Source organism: Bufo bufo, chromosome 6 (assembly GCF_905171765.1).
Source record: "Bufo bufo chromosome 6, aBufBuf1.1, whole genome shotgun sequence".
Taxonomy (NCBI): domain Eukaryota; kingdom Metazoa; phylum Chordata; class Amphibia; order Anura; family Bufonidae; genus Bufo; species Bufo bufo.
This window is the reverse complement of record NC_053394.1, coordinates 300772754-300793523: the sequence shown is the minus strand read 5'-3', so window position 1 is coordinate 300793523 and position 20770 is coordinate 300772754. Positions and strand designations below refer to the sequence as shown.

General features: G+C 45.2%; 1 protein-coding gene across 1 annotated transcript in view; it reads right to left on the bottom strand.

Annotated features, from left to right (window-relative positions):
* MED24 (mediator complex subunit 24) overlaps positions 1-20770 on the bottom strand; it is an 86433-nt gene that overhangs the window by 46102 nt on the left and 19561 nt on the right. The window contains exons 4-9 of the mRNA XM_040435932.1: positions 20524-20562; positions 11179-11252; positions 10437-10660; positions 5060-5171; positions 1400-1550; positions 661-774 (exon numbers count right to left, since the gene is read on the bottom strand). Coding sequence (XP_040291866.1) covers positions 661-774; positions 1400-1550; positions 5060-5171; positions 10437-10660; positions 11179-11252; positions 20524-20562 — 714 coding nt within the window. The remainder of the gene's footprint in view (positions 1-660; positions 775-1399; positions 1551-5059; positions 5172-10436; positions 10661-11178; positions 11253-20523; positions 20563-20770) is intronic.

The window sequence follows — 20770 nt, the reverse complement described above, 5'->3', positions numbered from 1 at the left end:
TCCCATCGTCCCAGCCACGACAGAGTCTGGCACTTCCTCCTATAGTGTGCAAGCACAGCCACCAATGCTGTGTTGCAGGGTGGTTGTAACCCCTGAAACCGAGCAATGTATAATGTGATGGAAAAATGTATGAACTCAGCAAAGGAGGCAAAATGGACAATCATAATACAATACATTAGTAAGTGTATTAACTCTGTATAGATAATAAATGATGCTTGCTGAAGTAAGACAGCCCCTTTAATCCCCTTTTAATTCTCAATCTCCCATGCTCCAGTTAAATACAGTATTGGGAAGTGAGGGAAGAAATTAAGACGTAAGGCTGAGGCTGGGTTCTATTATCAAGGCTGGATTGATGCACAGAAGACTTTCCAGACGCAGAATTGATATTTCAGTTTTTCAGTGCAGATCGATGCGATAGCTTCCACATAGGGAAGGACAAGTGATGAATGCTACATCCATCAAGTGACGAACAAACGCTATGACAGCTCCTGTGCTCTCCCCACTGGCAGGTTACTACTCTGCTCACAATATAGTAGAAAATAAAGACTCTTCCCAATGCTAACTATATAACCTGTTCTGATGGTTGAGGATCATGCAATGTCCAGGGAGAAGAGGGCAATTTAGAAATTGATCTGAGTTTAACAAGTTACCAGAACATACCTTAAGGAAGGTAAATGCAGTCCATTTCAACTCATCGGTCCCTGTAGGGGACTCTATTAACCCTACAACGCAAGCTTTCCAGACTTCTAAGAGGAAGAGATGACACGGGATCCGCTGTCAAAAGGAAGACATGGCAATAATCAGACAGGACATCCATGTACTGCTAAAGGGAGTCTGTCAGCAGTTTTTACCCCTCATACCTGGTGTGAAGGTCATGCATATTAGAGTTTTAATTCTCCACAAAATGGCAACTGCAAGTGCCAAGGAGGTGGTCCTTTCATGTTCAGTGCCTTGAGCTCTCTACATTGAATGCTTACCAGGTCTTCTGATCCTGCGAGCATACACGCCAGAGAGTCCAGGTCAATGACGACAAAAGTACCACCTCATTGGCACTTGCAGCCCCTCAGCAGGTGGGGTATTAGAACTTTGATTTGTCTGTCAAGCAACCAGCATGACTTGCACCTGAGGCATGTTTGTCTTGCTGTCCCCATCAGTGCTGTCAGAAGTTTTGAGGGGTCAAAACTACGAAGAGATTCCCTTTAAAGGAAAACACTAGAGAGTATTGCTCTGACTCTCACGAAAGGCAAAACTAACAGCAGACAACCTAAGATAGTGGTCTCCAGTCAGTACATGAGGGGTAGAGAACCACAGGCTGGAAACCTCCGCCTCAGGAGAGTTGGAACATATATATGGTCTGTGATGGTTAGCCCACTAGAGGGCAAGGTTGTGCCACTCTCACCTGCATCCTCTTCACTGTGTTCAGCTGTTCAACCAATGGCTGTGCCTCTCCTGTCAGGTTCATTGTGCCTTCTAACATGACAACGGCATGAACTGTTGGGAATCCAGTCCGATGCAGCTGGTCAGAATGTGAGCACAACATAGATGGGATGCTGTAGGGACCAAATATGGAACATTAGGAACATGTATGTGACTAGTGGTTCTAGGAACCTGGTACACAACAGATGACTGGTACCATGACTTATCATGAGGGGCATTTTTTAAATCAGTTTTGCAGGTGTCTGTGTTGCTGTAATTTGTGCCAAATTTTTGAAATGTTGCATGCTGTTTCATACATTTTTGGAGCATCTTTAAGTCGATCACATTTGTCTTGAAAGGTGACCCCACTTTCTACACCACCCCATCTCCTGGTGCAAGAGTGTGGCAATTTTTTGGAGTCTTTTTAAAAAGATGATAAATCTAGATGGTGAAAAAATGCAAAACTTTGGGTTTATTATGTGCAAAACCTTTGCAAAGAGTTTCAAAGTCTTAATATGAGGCTATTTGAAGTCAGAATTCTGGATTGAAGAACTTGATGAATTCCCCCACCTCCCCTCATATACCATAAGGTGGATGAATGTATATATCTATAGACACATATATTCATGTAGGAGACACCGATTCTGACCTAAGCATCAACATTCAGAATAAAGCAGACTAGAAATAGACTAGAAATCAGTACTTCCTGAATTAGGGTCATGATTTGCTAGGAGCCCAGGGATTATTGTTAAGGGGTCCCCCCCCCTTTATATACCGATTATGTATCCAGAGGATAACTCCTCAATATCAAAACGGTGTGGCTCCGTACCCCCACCGATCAGGTGTTTTGGGAAGCCACAGGCACTGGAAACTATACAGTGGGAAGCAGAAAGTTTCGTCCACTGTGTAATGCCCGTGCCGGGGTACTGCAGCAGCTCAGCTCCCATTCAAGTATAGTTTCCAAACAGCTGATCTGAAGTCAATGACCTATTCTGAATCCAAGCGCTAGAAAACCCCTTTAAGGACACATGGATGAGGGTGCAACAAGCCCAGGGGAGCCGCTAACAGCATTGTATCCATCTCCTACAATGTAAACATATCCGCAGACTTCCTCTATACAAATATACAATACGGTGTAAACACTGCACAGCCAACGCTCGTCCAACATGCAACACATGTACAGTGTCACATCATACACACAAACAAGTCAAGCCTATTTTTGTTCCACCTCCCATACATTTAGCACACGTAAAACTTCATCATACCAACATTAACCAGACTTCACATCTCCTCGGCTAATCTTATAAAAGGGAAGAAACTGCAGAGGAGTTTAACCCATGGAAGATGTTCTGGGATATGGAATTTGGATTGGACATAATCTACTTAGGCTAAACTGAAGCTGGAAGCGAAGTTTAGATACATTATTAATAACCTTTATAAACATGGTGCCAAAATATTACTCAGCACCAAGAAGACAATGGACTGGTGACATCGGCCCCTAGTCCAAGTAGAACTTCCTGATTAAAGGAACTCTTTAGGAAAATATTATCCACTGATACACCAGGTCCAAGGCATGACAAGGAGGAGCATACCTCCAGTATTCAGAGACCACCAGAGACAACAGTCATGCCCCATCAGTTCATTTCCAGCACTAGAAGTACCACGGTGTATTCACATGTTTTGGCTGGGGAGGGCTCTCATCTGAGGCTGGGGAGGGCTCTCATCTGGGGCTGGGGGGGGCTCTCATCTGGGGCTGGGGAGGGCTCTCATCTGGGGCTGGGGAGGGCTCTCATCTGGGGCTGGGGAGGGCTCTCATCTGGGGCTGGGGAGGGCTCTCATCTGGGGCTGGGGAGGGCTCTCATCTGGGGCTGGGGAGGGCTCTCATCTGGGGCTGGGGAGGGCTCTCATCTGGGGCTGGGGAGGGCTCTCATCTGGGGCTGGGGAGGGCTCTCATCTGGGGCTGGGGAGGGCTCTCATCTGGGGCTGGGGAGGGCTCTCATCTGGGGCTGGGGAGGGCTCTCATCTGGGGCTGGGGAGGGCTCTCATCTGGGGCTGGGGAGGGCTCTCATCTGGGGCTGGGGAGGGCTCTCATCTGGGGCTGGGGAGGGCTCTCATCTGGGGCTGGGGAGGGCTCTCATCTGGGGCTGGGGAGGGCTCTCATCTGGGGCTGGGGAGGGCTCTCATCTGGGGCTGATGTAGGCTGGGGGTCTGATAGGAGGCTGATGGAGATGGGGGGCAGATCTGAGAACGAGAAAGGGACAAAGGCAGGGACAGTTGCGAAGGAAGAGGCAGGGACAGTGGCAGAGTGTAAGCTGGGTGAACCCCTCTCTGGACCCCTCTGGGTTTAGCTTGGCTGCCATTAATGCCAAATAAAGAACTAAATAAATAATGTTCTGAACTTAAAAATTTGACTGCTATGTGTGTTAAAATTGGTGCCTGTACTATATGTAATATATAGTGCAGGCGCCATTTTGTGCTGCGAAAATACAGGGCTCTAGATATTTAATTGAAGCACAATTTCTGTAACTGACCCCTAAGTCAGTTATATTTTTAACCAAATATAGCAATAAAATTTGGTTAAAAAAAAGTTGAGAATTTTGTATGGCCCACGAACTATGTTACAAATATCCAAATGGCCCTCGGCAGCAAAAAGGTTCCCCACCTCTGTAATTCTTTTGAACTGTGGAATTTATTTTTTTTTTTTTATCCTTTTTCATTGCATCCAAGGCTAGGGCTTTATAGACATATGTGTCGTACAACATGATAATCGGAACAGCATAAGTGGAGTCACATTGAGAACCTGGACCTACCAAACAATTGCTATCCTGTGGGGTTTTTGGTTGCACAAAGCATTGTTATCATAGATCGCAATGTAATATGTGTGAGACAAACTTATCTGTGAGCTGTCAGCCAAAATGAAGCTAACTGCAAATCAAACTCATGTTTTTGGTTGCATGAACAGCCTGAGACTTGCTTTCATGCTGTGTAGCCCTAGCAAGCTTGTCCATTAACAGAGATCTAGGAAAGATATGAATCAGTGATCTTTTCTTATTCAGTCCTAGGCCCCCTGCACACGAACGTGTGCGCCCCGTGGTCGTGCTGCGGCCCGCAGCCACAGCGGATCGCTGACCCATTCACTTGAATGGGTCCGCGATCCTGCCATTCCGCAAAAAGATAGAACATGTCCTATATTTTTGCGGAACGGAAGTACGGGACGAAACCCCAAGCAAGCACTCCGTAGTGCTTCCGTTCCGTACCATTCCGCATCTCCGGATTTGCGGACCCATTCAAGTGAATGGGTCCGCATCTGTTATGCGGAATGCCCATGGAACGGCACCCGTGTATTGCGGATCCGCAAATGCGGTCCGCAATACGGCAACGGGAAGCACACGTTCGTGTGCAGGGGGCCTTACAAAGTACTTCATCTGTGCCCAAAACGGCAGGCAACATATGTGAATAAGGGCCGGGCTGATCTAAAACGCTTGATGTGATCTGGATAAAGAGAATATTATACAGACTCCGGGCATTACATATACAAAATGTTCACTGCTTTTGGTTTCGAACGATAAAGAGGAAAAATGTACAGAATGCTTCTGTGAAATAGCTATACATCCAGTAGTAATGAAGGCAGACAAGGCCATACCTCCTGATTAGTGAGATACAATCCTCAGCTTTGCTCTGCAGCTGAACACTTGGAAGGAGATTTATGCACTCGACAAGTCGTAGCAATGACTGTTCCACGGATGCCCAGGAGGCTACAAGTAAAGAAGACACAATAACAAGGTCTGACACATCTGCCAGCTAGAGAGTATAGCCCAATGCAAGCTCCAAGATTTAGAAGACATTGCTGATACAGAGATGAGAGACAGCAACTATTACACTTGAACAAAGACTACTTTCCCCATATGTGCAATGGATCTTTACAATACTAAGGAAGCCTTTAAAACACCTAAAAGGGGCTCTCCGCTCACTGCTCGTTAGAAGGGTCTCGACAGTAAGCCAGGTGTGATGACATTTTCACTGCCTGGTCCAGTCAAAGTGGGGAGGGTACGGCAGTTGCAGAAAAAGCGGAGCATCTAGGTGTAATGACAACTTTTCCGTCTCATTTGCATATATCAAAACTTCACTTTTCTCAGCAATGCGGGCACATATGACCAACACAGATGCCTACAGCTGCCAAGCGCATATGCAAAGGGTCAGCCAGTTTCATAGGGACAAATCTGCTGACAGACGCCCTTTAAATTTCCATGCACTTTTAGAAAAGCGATCAGAAGATACCCACAAAAAAATGTGCCACTCAAAAGTTGCAATTAGAGGGGGGAAAAAAAAGCAAATCATACACACTTTTTAAACTACAGAAAACAGTGAATAGCATTAGCGAACCCAAATTGGAATCCGCAATTTTTATCTAAGGCTACTTTCACACTGGCGTTTCTGGGTCCGCTTGTGAGATACGTTTCAGGGCTCTCACAAGCGGCCCAAAACGGATCAGTTCAGCCCCAATGCATTCTGAATGTATAAGGATCTGTTCAGAATGCATCAATTTGGCTGCGTTTGGTCTCCGTTGCGTTTTTTTGACCGTCACTAAAACGCAGCTTGCAGCGTTTTGGTGACTGTCTGACTATGCGGAGCCTAACGGATCCGTCTAGACTAAGGCTACATGCACACGACCGTGTGTGTTTTGCGGTCGGCAAATTGCGGATCCGCAAAAAAAAATGATGAAGTTCCGTATGGCATCCGTTTTTTTTTGCGGATCCATTGTAATAATGCCTATCCTTGTCCGCAAACTAGAAAAAAATAGGACATGCACTATTTTTTTTGCGGAGCAACGGAACGGACATACTGATGCGGACAGCACACGGAGTGCTGTCCGCGTTTTTTGCGGACCCATTGAAATGAATGGGTCCGCATCCTATCAGCAAAAAAAAACGGATCGGACACGGAAACAAAATACGGTCGTGTGCATGAGGCCTTACAATGTAAGTCAATGGGGACGGATCCGTTTTTCACTGACACAATATGGTGCAATTGAAAACGGATCCGTCCCCCATTGACTTTCAATGTAAGTCAAGACGGATCCGTTTTGACTTAGACTTTTTTTCGAATGAATAATGCAAACAGATCAGTTATTAACGGACGAATCCGCACAAAATACAAGTGTGAAAGTAGCCTTACTACTCATCCCCGTTCTCTCACTATGCTCCTACAAAGCAGCACTATAATGTGCTGAGAGGACTTGGGAGCACGTGCACATAATGGAGAGGACTTTAGAAGTCCTCTCAATGCATTACAGTGCCAGCATAGTGGGGAATGAGGATGAAAATGAGGATGAAAATGAAGATGAAAATTACACATTCCGATTCAGCCCCGATTAGTGTAGTCACGTTTTCCATTTGAAAGGTATTTCTGTACTGACAGAGCCTCTTGAAGTATTAGGTGGTAGGTATTCACATTTTTTGTAGATATTGGCAAGATTGAAGGGGTTATCCAGCCTTGGAACCAATAACCCTTTGGTCTAAACCTGTGCCTCTAAACATACAAAAAAAAGGGAAGATTCACCTATCCGTGGTCCTGATGCTGCTCCGTTCCTGGCCTCTTCTGGTACCCGCAGGACCAGGAAGCGGCTGGGTCTTGTAGCCTATCACAGGCCTCAGCGATCACAGTGACTTGAAAGCTATGTCACAGCAGTGATATACCATTCAAGCAGCAGGACTGAAGACTGGTGAGTTTTCCTATTTTTTTGTTGAGGGGCACAGGCCTGGACCAAAGGGGTTGTTAGCTCCACGTTTTTTTTTTTTTTTTCACGCATCAGTTCTGCGTTGTGTGAAAAATGCAGCATGTTCTATATTCTGCGTTTTTCACGCAGCCTGGCCCCATAGAAGTGAATGGGGCTTCAGTGAAAAACGCATTGCACCCGGAAGTGTAGATGCAATGCATTTTTCATGGATGGTTGCTAGGAGATGTTTGTAAACCTTCCGTTTTTTTTATCACGCGTGTGAAAAACGCATCAAAGCGCATTGCACTCGCGCGGAAAAAACTAAACGCAATTGCAGACAAAACTGACTGAACTTGCCTGCAAAATGGTGCGAGTTTCACTGAACGCACCCTGAACGCATCTGGACCTAATCAGTCATGCTCGTGTGAAAGAGGCTTAATAGAGATCTATTAGGGTGAAAAGGATTTTTACACCCTCCATTCTGAGTTATGCCTCGTGCGTTTCTTCACAAACGGTCCTAAAGACCCAAAAGTGCCCTATTTCTTTCATATGACAATTATTAAGCTATAACCTTTAATATATGCATGTTTAAAAGTTTCCCAAAACAAATAAAAAATTAAGATTATTAAAACTATCAGCTGTGTATTTTTCTGTCTATAATATATTTGCTCATATACCTCCAGCCATTGAGCTGGTACCTGCGCGCTCATTACCTGCTCCCTACTGGCTAGTCCTACTCTATAATGTTGTTAGATGAGTCTCATTAAGTATCTCCATACACATACATGTGCACACTGTGCTTAAAAACTACTCAAACACTGCCCCCTAACATGTTTCACCAGATAGACTGGTGATGAAAAAAAAAAAAAATACACAAAAATCATGTGACACAGCTGAAAGTTTCAATAATCTTTATTTTTCATTTGTTTTGGGAAACTTTTAAAGGGAGTCTGTCACTAAAATATAACATTGTACACCACTTACATGGCTCTCTAGCACACCTATCCATGATTCAAATGGTACCTTTATAATTTTCACCAGCAGGAAAAACGCACTTTAATCCATATGCAAATGAGGGCTTCTGTGTGTAGGTGCCCAGGCTGCTCTGCCTTCTTTTTACGGTACTCCTCCCCAGCCTCTTCCTTGGCCCGCCCTGCAAGTCCCTTGCGTCATCCACAGGACCGGCCAATATCCTGCGCGTGCGCAGTGCATCGCCGGTACGAGCATGCACACTGTGATGCCCATTGTGGGCATGGCATCGCTACATGTAGTGCGCATGCGCCGGCCTCCAGTCCTCCTGTTTGCTTCTGGTCCGCCCTCTAGTCACTGGTTTCATGCCTGTGCTGGCGCACTGCGCACGCACAGTATATCGGCCGGTCCTGTGGATGACGTAAGGTACTTGCAGGGCGGGCCAAGGAAGAGGCTGGGGGGGAGTAACGTAAAAAGAAGGCAGAGCAGCCTGGGCACCTACACACGAAACGCCGCCCCTGGGCATTTGCAAGCCCTCATTTGCATATGGATTAAAGTGCGTTTTTCCTGCTGGTGAAACTCAGAAGAAAATTACAAAGGTACCATCTGAATCATGGATAGGTGTGCTAGAGAGCCATGTAAGTGGCGTACAATGTAATATTTTGGTGACAGACTCCCTTTAAACATGCATATATTAAAGGGTTTCTACCACTTCGTTTTCACATAATTAGCTTTCAGACACTAGCGATCCGCTAGTGTCTGCTCTACCGAACCATCCTAATATAATTGCTTTTGGGGCAGCCGTTTCGCTAAAAAAAGAACTTATATTGATATGCTAATGAGCCTCTAGGTGCTATGGGGGCGTCATTAGCACCTAGAGGCTCGGTCTACCTTCACAAATTGCCGCCGCCCAGCGCGTCCCTCCAGCCCGCCCATCTCCTCCGGAATGCGATCCTCCCTGTGAGCGTATGCATTCGGCGCATTCGCAGTGAATGTCTGACCGCTTCCCTGCACAGACATCTCCACTGCGCCTGTTCCTCGGAGCACTATGACGTCATCGGCGCAGGCGCAGTGGAGATGTCTGAGCAGGGAAGCGGTCAAACATTCACTGCGCATGCGCCGAATACATACGCTCACAGGGAGGATCGCATTCCGGAGGAGATGGGCGGGCTGGAGGGACGCGCTGGACGGCGGCATTTTGTGAAGGTAGACCGAGCCTCTAGGTGCTAATGACGCCCCCATAGCACCTAGAGGCTCATTAGCATATCAATATAAGTTCTTTTTTTAGCGAAACGGCTGCCCCAAAAGCAATTATATTAGGATGGTTCGGTAGAGCAGACACTAGCGGATCGCTAGTGTCTGAAAGCTAATTATGTGAAAACGAAGTGGTAGAAACCCTTTAAAGGTTATGTATTAATAATTGGCATATGAAAGAAATAGGGCACTTTTGGGTCTTTAGGACCGTTTGTAAAGAAATTCGGTATAAAAAGCCTGTACATATGCCAAGGGTCTACAAGAGGATTGATGTCGGATGCCTCGTGCATAGCTCAGCAGGGAGAATTCCATGGCAGGCCTAGATCGCAGCACCTGAGGGGTTAAATGACAGGGGTGGTGCGATCACCTCTTCGTCAGTGCGGACGGGTGCCGGCTATATGATACAGCCAGCACCCGCCGTGTATGGAGCGGGCCCGCTGCAAAGTCCAGCTCCATACACGCGCAGATACATAACGCCGTATATATACGGCATTAAGGGGTTAAGGCTTGGGCATACACAGTGACTTTGTCCTCAAACAACCATAGTACGGCCAAAGATCAAAGTGTAGCACTGCAAGTAATGAAGGCGAGTGGGGTTGCCTTATGTAATGTAGCCCCATTCACATTCATTACAGGGCTAAACTGTCATCTCTGTCCACGCTACATGTGTCACGGCCAAAGTCGCCATGTACCCCAGCCTTATGTGTGGAGGAATGAAAGGTGCAAAACAGATGTTCATTGAAGATTTAGTACCCACAGATATTTACTTTTCCCAATCTTTCAGTAAACATTGAATTGGATCCTTTCATCCTGCCACACGATCACCTTACTGGTTAGCTCCAAGTCTGACTTATACAGTTATGGGTGCCATAGCTCTAACAAGCAATACAACCTGAAATACTAACCACATCTGAGTTCTATACCAGCAGTTTATGGCTTCATGACAATAGGCAATACCTTTCAAGCTGGCAAATCAAGCAGGACATCAACGCCAGAATCTGCTCTATATGGTAACGCTGAGTAAATGCTTGTGCCTTGATAGTGCTATGCCATAAAAAAAACAAAATAATACATTTCTTACTTGGTTCCTCAAGCTTGGCGATATGGATGAGTGCTCTGTTCTTGGTACTACTGAGGATTGCCTCAAGCCTCTTCAGACACATTGACAGGTTACTTTCTCCGATCACAGGATCCAAACCGTCCTTCAACCTCTCCACATAGAAGGCTGCGCCTCGCAATAACCAGTTTACAGCGTTCATTAAGGCCCGGCATAAGCTTAGACATTCTTCTGCTTTACCATGACAGCTGTGACAGAAAAGACGAACATCTATGTGACACGGTGATACGAGATGTCAGGAGCAACCCATCATAATAATCACCTGTAAATATACATCCTTCAGAAATCCCATCAGGCTTCATCTTAGTTAGAACCTTAAACCATATGGCTGCCATTACACCTATGACATGGGTCCTCATTCAGCTTTCCCAGTCTCCTGCATAACAAACCTGTCACATCTATGGTATCTCCAAATGTCATCACCAGGCGGATTCTGCGAAAGCTGACAATGTTGGTGGGCGTTTTAAGGCTGGCTATATTGTTTGTCAGCTTTCACAGAAGCAAATGTATTTGAAAATGGTTGATAGACTAATGTCTATTTGAGAAAAATGCCAGACACTAATGGGTTCTCTGGTTTCTATGAGTCGCTGTATTTTTCACATCTGTTCAATTTGCCAAGAACCGCAGTTTATTCATGGCCATGTTCTCAACACCTCATTCAAAGGTTAACGTACAGTCAATGTAAAAAAAAAACAACTAAAATTACCTCAGATTATCACAGAACATGTCCATGATCTCCAGAAGAGACTGGATGCACAGATCTCTAGAGAAGTCATCAAACTGAAGAAAAAATAAGGAGACATTAAACCACTACCACATTATAACAATCCACATTTACCAGATGTGTATTACCGATGGAAAAATATCCTCCCTGGTCGCATTTAAATAGCAAATCTCAGCTTTCCTAGACATTTGAAGGTCAAATATGTTAGGTATGTAGCAATTCTTTCATATGACCACACTGCTAAGCAGAAGTGCTGTAATGGTGGTCAGCCATCATCCAGCTACCTCATACTATGTAAGATATGCTTGGTCATGATGCTATATGGGATAATGAAGTACCACTGGATTACCAGGCAAAACTGCACTTCAGGAATCTGGAAAAGCTGGGTGACAACCACTAGGACCCTCTACTAATAGCCATTTCCTGTTTTCACAGTTACAAAACTGAGGAAAGAGGACAGATCAAGAATGGCGAGTTGTCTGTGGAAATCATCTTGAAAGAGGTTGTTTCGGGATAGAAATTTGTGGCATATCGCTATATATGTCCAATTGAAAGGGGTCTGTCCACTTTGACCCCCGATGATTGCTAGAATCCTGCTCTGCTTGGCTTTTGTTAGAGGCCATAGGATTGCTTTATTTTAGTCAGTAGCTTACTGTGTGCGTGTCTGATGAAGACAGAGGAGCGGTCTGGAGGGACATGGTACTGAGCTTGACACACCAATGTAGATCCTGAAGCAATCCCTTTAAGGCCTCCTGCACACGACCGTTGTGTGCACCCGTGGCCGTTGTGTCGTTTTCCGTTTTTTTTTCGCGGACCCATTGACTTTCAATGGGTCCGTGGAAAAATCGGAAAATGCACCGTTTTGCAGCCGCATCCGTGATCCGTGTTTCCTGGCCGTGAAAAAAATACGACCTGTCCTATTTTTTTCACGGCCAACGGTTCACGGACCCATTCAAGTCAATGGGTCCGTGAAAGAACACGGATGCACACAAGATTGGCATCCGTGTCCGTGATCCGTAGGTTACTTTTTATACAGACGGATACGAAGATCCGTCTGCATAAAAGCTTTTTCATAGCTGAGTTTTCACTTCGTGAAAACTAAGAACCGACAGTATATTCTAACACAGAGGCGTTCCCATGGTGATGGGGACGCTTCAGGTTAGAATATACTAAAAGAACTGTGTACATGACTGCCCCCTGCTGCCTGGCAGGTGCTGCCAGGCAGCAGGGGGCAGCCCCCCCCCCCTGTAGTTAACACATTAGTGGCCAGTGCGGCTGCCCCCCCCCCTCCCCTGTAGTTAACTCGTTGGTGGCCAGTGGGCCCCCCTCCCTCCCCTGTAGTTAACTCGTTGGTGGCCAGTGGGCCCCCCTCCCTCCCCTGTAGTTAACTCGTTGGTGGTAAATGGGCCCTCTCCCCTCCCTCCCCCTCCTAATTAAAATCTCCCCCCTATCATTGGTGGCAGCGGAGAGTACCGATCGAAGTCCCAGTTTAATCGCTGGGGCTCCGATCGGTAACCATGGCAACAGGACGCTACTGCTGTCCCGGTTGCCATGGTTACTTAGCAATTTGTAGAACCATTATACTTACCTGCGAGCTGCGATCTCTGCGTCCGGCCGGGAGCTCCTCCTACTGGTAAGTGACAGGTCATGTACTTACCAGTAGGAGGAGCTCCCGGTCGGACGCAGAGATCGCAGCTCGCAGGTAAGTATAATGGTTCTACAAATTGCTAAGTAACCATGGCAACCGGGACAGCAGTAGCGTCCTGGTTGACATGGTTACCGATCGGAGCCCCAGCGATTAAACTGGGACTCCGATCGGTACTCTCCGCTGCCACCAATGATAGGGGGGGAGATTTTAATTAGGAGGGGGAGGGAGGGGAGAGGGCCCACTGGCCACCAACGAGTTAACTACAGGGGAGGGAGGGGGGGCCCACTGGCCACCGAGTTAACTACAGGGGAGGGGGGGGGGGGGGCAGCCGCACTGGCCACCAATGTGTTAACTACAAGGGGGGGGGGGCTGCCCCCTGCTGCCTGGCAGCACCTGCCAGGCAGCAGGGGGCAGTCATGTACACAGTTATTTTAGTATATTCTAACCTGAAGAGTCCCCATCACCATGGGAACGCCTCTGTGTTAGAATATACTGTCGGATTTGAGTTTCACGATGTAACTCAAATCCGACGGTATATTCTAACATAGAGGCGTTCCCATGGTGATGGGGACGCTTCAAGTTAAAATATACCATCGGATTGGAGAAAACTCCGATCCTATGGTATATTATCGCCTGACTTTACATTGAAAGTCAATGGGGGACGGATCCGTTTGAAATTGCACCATATTGTGTCAACGTCAAACGGATCCGTCCCCATTGACTTGCATTGTAATTCAGGATGGATCCGTTTGGCTCCGCACGGCCAGGCGGACACCAAAACGACTTTTTTTTTCATGTCCGTGGATCCTCCAAAAATCAAGGAAGACCCACGGACGAAAAAACGGTCACGGATCACGGAAAAACGGGACCCGTTTTTGCGGACCGCAAAAAAATACGGTCGTGTGCAGGAGGCCTAAGGTTGGATTCACTCATGGCTTTTTATCATTGCAATGTATTCATTTTGAGCTAAAAATCCTTTTTTAAATTGGTCTTCATTACAAATATGGAACCCTTTTTTTTTTTTTTTGTACAGGGCTGAGATGCTCTAATAGAGGGATCTGAATTTTCCCCTTGCTCAGTCAGCCAGCTAATCTAACAGGCTCCTTATCTCTGCTCTGACAATATAAACACTGATTATAGCTCAGCTCTCATCTCACTGACAGGAATGTGGCTTAAATAAGTGTTTGACAGAAAATTAGCGATAAGGGTTATTAGATGACCACAAAGTAAAAGTAACAGTCACACAGCTAGACCGTTAACCCTTTGTAACAGAAGGGATCGATATTTTTAACAAAGACCAATTGAAAAAATATATTTTTAGCACAAGACCAATTGAAAAAAAAATATATTTTTAGCACAAAATGAGTAAAATGTAATCCTAAAAATAAATTTGCCTACAAAAAGGTGTACATAGCCTTTAAAGACAATGTGTGCGTTATCAATAAATGCCTTATTCATTAAATCAAGTTTTTATGTTAAACAAATATTAAATCATTTTTGGTGAAGTTATTTTTAATTTTCCATGTCACTATATTTAAAAAATAAAATCTAAAATCCTGCATTTTTTACACCGGCCACTAAGACTAATAACAGGTGCCACTTCTTGGTCTGTACAGATCACTTTACTGCAGTCATCTCATTATCACCACAGGCAGGATAAAAATGACAGACCTCAGGTATATATAGATAGCATAAGATTCGGCAGTCACAGTAGGTGATAGCTTATCTACTTCTTGATTGTACAATGACCTCTGCACAGGTCACAGCGCAGGCCTAGAAAACTCTCCCTGAGAAGTCAATGGAGTCAGCTGTAGGCTATTTTGTGTATGGCCAATAGTGGCTGCTGTAAAGCATCTCTCTAAATGCTGGTACAAACAGCTCAGGCAAGATGGCCATCCCCATAATCATGTTCAGGAAATAGAATAAAGAAAGCTCTACAAATTATAAATGAAAAAACAGGTGTGTGTCAGTATCTGGTTTTAAAAGGGTTTTCCCAAGTGTTACATACAGATGACCAATCTTTAGGATAAGGCTACTTTCACACTGGCGTTTCTGGGTCCGCTTGTGAGATCCGTTTCAGGGCTCTCACAAGCGGCCCAAAATGGATCAGTTCAGCCCGAATGCATTCTGAATGGATAAGGATCCGCGTTCAGAATGCATCAATTTGGCTGCATTTGGATTTCCGTTGCGTTTTTTTTAGACGCAGCTTGCAGCGTTTTGACTTGTAAGTCAATGGGGACGGATCCGTTTTTCACTGACAATATAGTGCAATTGAAAATGGATCCGTCCCCCATTGACTTTCAATGTAAGTCAAGATGGATCCGTTTTGACTTGGACTTTTTTTTTAATGAATAATGCAAATGGATCCGTTATAAATGGATACAGGCGTTTGCATTATTGGTGCGGATCCGTCTGTGAAGATACAAGACGGATCCGCACCAAACGCGAGTGTGAAAGTAGTCATCAGTATGTGACCTGTGGGGGTCTCGTGGCACCCCAACCAATCAACTACTTGAGGAGAGCATGAGCGACTCCCGTGAGCACCAGAGCATCCTCTCATCAAACCAAGCACAGCACCGTCCACTGGATAGTGGCTGTGCTTGCTAACACAGCTCAGCCCCATTTACTTGAATAGGACAGAGCTGTACCTAGGCCACGAGACAAATGGTATCACTGGCATAGGATGAGGCCACAGCCTATTCAAACAGCTGCTCAGTGAGGGTTCTAGGAGTTAGGCCTAGAGCAGGCATCCTCAAACTGCGGCCCTCCAGCTGTTGTAAAACTACAACTCCCACAATGCCCTGTTGTAGGCTGATACCTGTAGGCTGTTCGGGCATGCTGGGAGTTATAGTTTTGCAACAGCTGGAGGGCCGCAGTTGGAGGATGCCTGGCCTAGAGGATAGGCTACCAGTATGAAACACTTGAAAAGCCCCTTAAACTGGCAGAAGAAATTATAGGTGACACATTTCCTTTAACTTTACGCCATAATCAAATCTGCAGCATAAAGCTTGTATTACACAGGCAATTGTCGGGAGGGAAGCTGTCCCACGCGGCAATCGCCTGCTCGCTAGCGGAGGAGACTGCTGCTATTACATTTAGCGATATTCTTCGCTGCATGGGGAAAAGAGATAGTTATGCCATTGCTTGTCCCCACGCTGTCTAGTGGTTTGCCGGGGCAGATCATAACTAGACATCACGGCAAACGATGATTTTTAAGAGTGCTTAAGTATCTCAATTGCCTGTTGAACAAGCGTTTGCTCGTTCATCTGGCAATCGGCGGCAGTATTACACTGCAAGATAATCGCTAACGAGCATTCATACGAATCCTCGTTAGCAATCATCTGCCGAAAAACCTGCAGGTGTGATACAGCCTTAATGTGCATGTCTTGCATTTGCTACAAATTTCACCTTCTGCAATGTAAAGGAAGAAATCCGCAGCAAGTTCGTGGGGAATCCAAATCTGCATGTTTGACATGAGGATGTTACACCAGATTTGTCTGCCACGTAAAATTGTGCCACTTACGAATCCACTCAAAAAGATCAGAGTAAATAAGCAATTCTGCATCCCTTCAAATCCCAGCATGCCCTGCCAGTCTTCTGTATACTGGGATTTGCAGTTTTCCTACAGCTCGAGTCACTGGTTGCAGAATGATAAAAATAATTCCCTCTATACGGTCTTGGTGGCCAGCCCTATTTTACTGGTTAAACATAAGTTCCCTCTCAAACTCCTCACTGTTTACCACATTTTTATGTCATTTCTGTTGTGCGTTCCCAACCACAAAAATCCATGTTTCCCCATATAACTTTTGATTATGTGAAGCCCCACCTAACCTTCTGCTCGCTGCTAGCCACAGACCCTTCAGGGTTAAATTCCTGGTATATACATCTCCCCCGCTGACGACCATATTTCTTCCGCTAATGTAAATATTTGCGTTTCTCAGTGAGAGGCTGCAGTTTTTCTTTTTCGTGAGGTGACCAGAGAGCAATATTATGTACACATTAATGTATACACAGGAGGGTAAACACGCAGTCCTCAATTGCCTCCGACCTTCCAATGTTTCTTTGTAAAAGGGAAAAACAGTCTCCGTTCTGTAGCTATGACAAATATCCTCGCTCCCGCTGCTCACTTCAGCTTCAATCTCGTCTGGTTTACTTGAGATGGAAAAATAGAAACCCCCAAACAGAAACCAGTTATGGCATTTCTTTAAGTCCAGACGTTCTCAGACTATTTTTAGATAATGCTCCAAACACTGTACTGTTGGAAGCGGCTCGATTCATAAGGATGAAAAGAAACATGCTTGCCTCGCCAGCAAGGAATGACCTTCTACATCCCTGGTCCAATGTTTCATATGGATTTCTCCCCATTTACATTTCTCATATACAACGCATTCCGAATGTCTTAAGACTCATTTTTTGTTATGTTGTAGCCTGGTGCTAATATAAAAAAAAAAAAAAAAAAAAAAGCAAGTTTTCCCCCATCAATCTGCATTCAATACCTCATAATGATAAAATGAAAATTGAATTTTAGACATTTTTGCAAATTAAAAAGGAAAAACTAAAAATTTTGAATGGACATAAGTATTCAGACCCTTTGCTATGACACTTAAAATGTAGCTCTGGGGCCTCCAATTTCCCTTGATCACCTTTGAGATGTTTCTACACCTTTATTGCAGTTACGTCTGTGGTAAATTCAGTTGATTGGACATGATTTGGAAAGACACTATATAAGGTCTCACAAGTGACGATACATATCAGAGCAAAAACTACCGTATTTTCTGATTTTTAAGATGCGTCTTATAAAGCGAATACAGCAGTATTACATGGCCGACACATCACAGGCTGTGCTGTGCTGATTAAGCACAGGGGCGCTATCTGGGTAGTAGCGGGCCCGGCGCAGTCACTGAACTTCATTAAGCCGGGCCCCGTTAAGAGCAGCCATCACATATAAAGTGTATGCAGCAGCCCTTAGCAGTGCTGCTTTGTTGAACTAGCAGTAATCACTTATCTGTAAGAGGTACTTGCCATGTACAAAGCGCACGCAGCACACGTCACTCACTCAGTCACGCTCCGGCCCCGCCTACCTTATTAATGGAGCGTGACTGAGTGATGTGCGCTGCCTGCCCGCCCGCTTTGTGCATGGCGAGTACCGCTTACAGATAAGTGATTACTGCTAGTTCAACAAAGCAGCACTGCTAAGGGCTGCTGCATACACTTTATATGTGATGGCTGCTATGACTAGGGCCCAATGTTATGGGGTCAGATCCCCCCCATAACAGTGTCCTCCACAGATCCCCATAACAGTGTCCTCCACAGATCCCCAATTAGTTCAAAACCGACCACTGCCAGTAGAGCTCAGAGACATAATTGGGTGGAGGCACAGATCTGGAGAAGGGTACAAAAACTTTTCGCTGCACTGAATGTTCCCAAGAGCACAGTGGCCTCCATAATTCTTAAATGGAAGATCATTGGAAAAACCAGGAATTCCTAAAGCTTGCCATCTCACCTAACTAAGTAATCAGGGAAGAAAGGTCTTGGTAAGAGAAATGATAAAGAACCCAATGGTCACTTTGGTGGAGCTCTAAAGATCCTGTGCTCAGATGGGACAAACTTCCATAAGGTCAACCCTCAGTACTCCACCAAACTGGCAAAAAGAATTGCCTCCTCAGTAAATCACACTTAAAAGTTTGCAAAAAAAACTAAAAAGGATTCTCAAACCAAAGATTCTTTGGTTTGATGAAACAAAGATTGAACCAGGCACTGCTCATCACCTGCCCAATACCATCCTTACAGTGAAGCATGGTGGTGGCAGCATCATGTCGTGGGGTGTTTTTCAGCGGCTGTGACAGGGAGACTGATCAGAGTTGAAAAAAAGCTGAATGGAGCAAAGTACAGAGATATTCTTAATGAAAACATGATCTAATGTGCTCTCGACTTCACACTTGGTCGAAGCTTTACCTTTTAACAAGACAATGACCCTAGGCACTCAGGAGTGGCTTTGAGACTACTCTGAATATCCTTACTCAGTTTTAGGCACTCCCTAAAAACACATCTTTTTAGGGTGGCATATCACATCTCCGGATATGCCTCTCCATATATAGTCCATTTATCATTTCCTGAACCTGATCCTCCACCAAACTCTCCACCGCACCCAGAACACTTAATATATCGGCTGGTAAATGGCTCATGCAACTTTATATCTGCTCCCCCATTTTCCCCAAGATGGCAGGACCATTGTACAGAACAAGCACTTTTACCTTTTGCATCACCAATATCTCCTCATAGAGTGTAAGCAGGGTCCTGAATCCTCTTGTTATAATTATTGGCTTGTCTGTTGCTATGCTATTTATGACTGCTTGTACATGAACCCCTGAACTGTAAAGCGCTGCGGAATACTTTGGAGCTATATAAAGATTATCATCATCATCATCCTTAACTGGCCCAGCTAGAGCCCTGACTGAGCATCTCAATGACCTGAAAATGGCTGTCTACCGACAGTCCCCATCCAACCTAACAGAGGTTGAGAGGATCTGCAGAGAAGAATGGCAGAAAATCCCCAAATCCAGGTGTGCAAACCTTGTGGCAACATACCCAAGAAGACTGGAGGCTGTAATCGCTGCCAAAGGTGATTCAACTAAGTCCTGAGTAAAAGGTCTGAACACTTATGTCAATGCAAGATTATAGTTTTCCCTTTTCAAAGATTTTGAACGTTCTGTTTTCACTTTGTTATTATGGGATAGTGAGTGCAGAATGATGGAGAAAATCTTGTCCTGTAAACTTCTGGATGGATGGGGTCACATGTGCTGATGCAGCCAATGACTGGACTCAGGGGTGACATATCCCAAAGTCATGTGCCTCTGGGGGTCAGCCATTGGCTGTAGCAGCACACAAGACCCCATTCACCTGGACAGAAGACCAATAAATGGAGCCAGACTGGAGTGACCGGAAGCAGGTGAATATGATATTTATTTATTTTTCCACACATGCTGCAGGAGTCTGTTAAAAAGTCCCCAGAGCTGGACAACTCCTTTAAAGAGGTTTTTTGGAGGAATTTGTTAAAAATAGGGCCACAAACAGTTTGAATAACAAGAAAGCATTACTCACCATCCCTGATTCTTCGCCGTTGTGCCGACACTAGTCTGTCACCTGCTGGGCTCCACTTCCTGTCGCAGCTAACACACCAGAAGTGCCAAAAAGGCCTGCTCAGCCACTAGAAACCCTTTTAACCTGTACAGTACCAGCGCCGTACTGTGTTTAAAATACCAGCGCCGTATTACTATGCGCTGATCGGGCGGGTGCAGCAGCTGCGCCTGCCTGATCAGTGGCAGGGGTCCGGCAGTCACCGATAGCCGGACCTCTGTGGTATGCGCGGCACATGCAACGTCAGTGCAGGGAGGGAGCTCCCATCAGCTCCCCGCTATGCTGGGATGGCAGCCAGATGCCTTCCTTAGGCATCGTGGCTGCGTTCTCTGTAAGTCTGTGAGATCCAGCCCCCTACATCTCACAGGCAAGCAGGTTGTAAGTGGAAAACAAGGATGTGTGACTAAACACATTAAAATCAAAAGATTTGTGCGCTGCTCATGAAGAACACGGACAACGCACGTTTGCGATTCACTTATGTGTAAATAAGCTTAGTTTGTATGTTAACTCTATGTACACATGAACCAAGCTGTATGACATACCTTACTGATAGCTGTCAGGACTGTAGAGTAGGACACCATCTAAAGAAAAGATAGTCCATTTTAGTGTACAGTTTTTACTGTGTGTAAATATATATATATATATATATATATATATATATATATATAAAAAAAAAAAAATTATTCACAACATTGAGTATCTATAAATATATTTTATTACTATATCTTGTACTTAAAGGGTTTCTGTCACCCCACAACACTCTTTTTTTTTTTTTTTTGGATCGTTAGA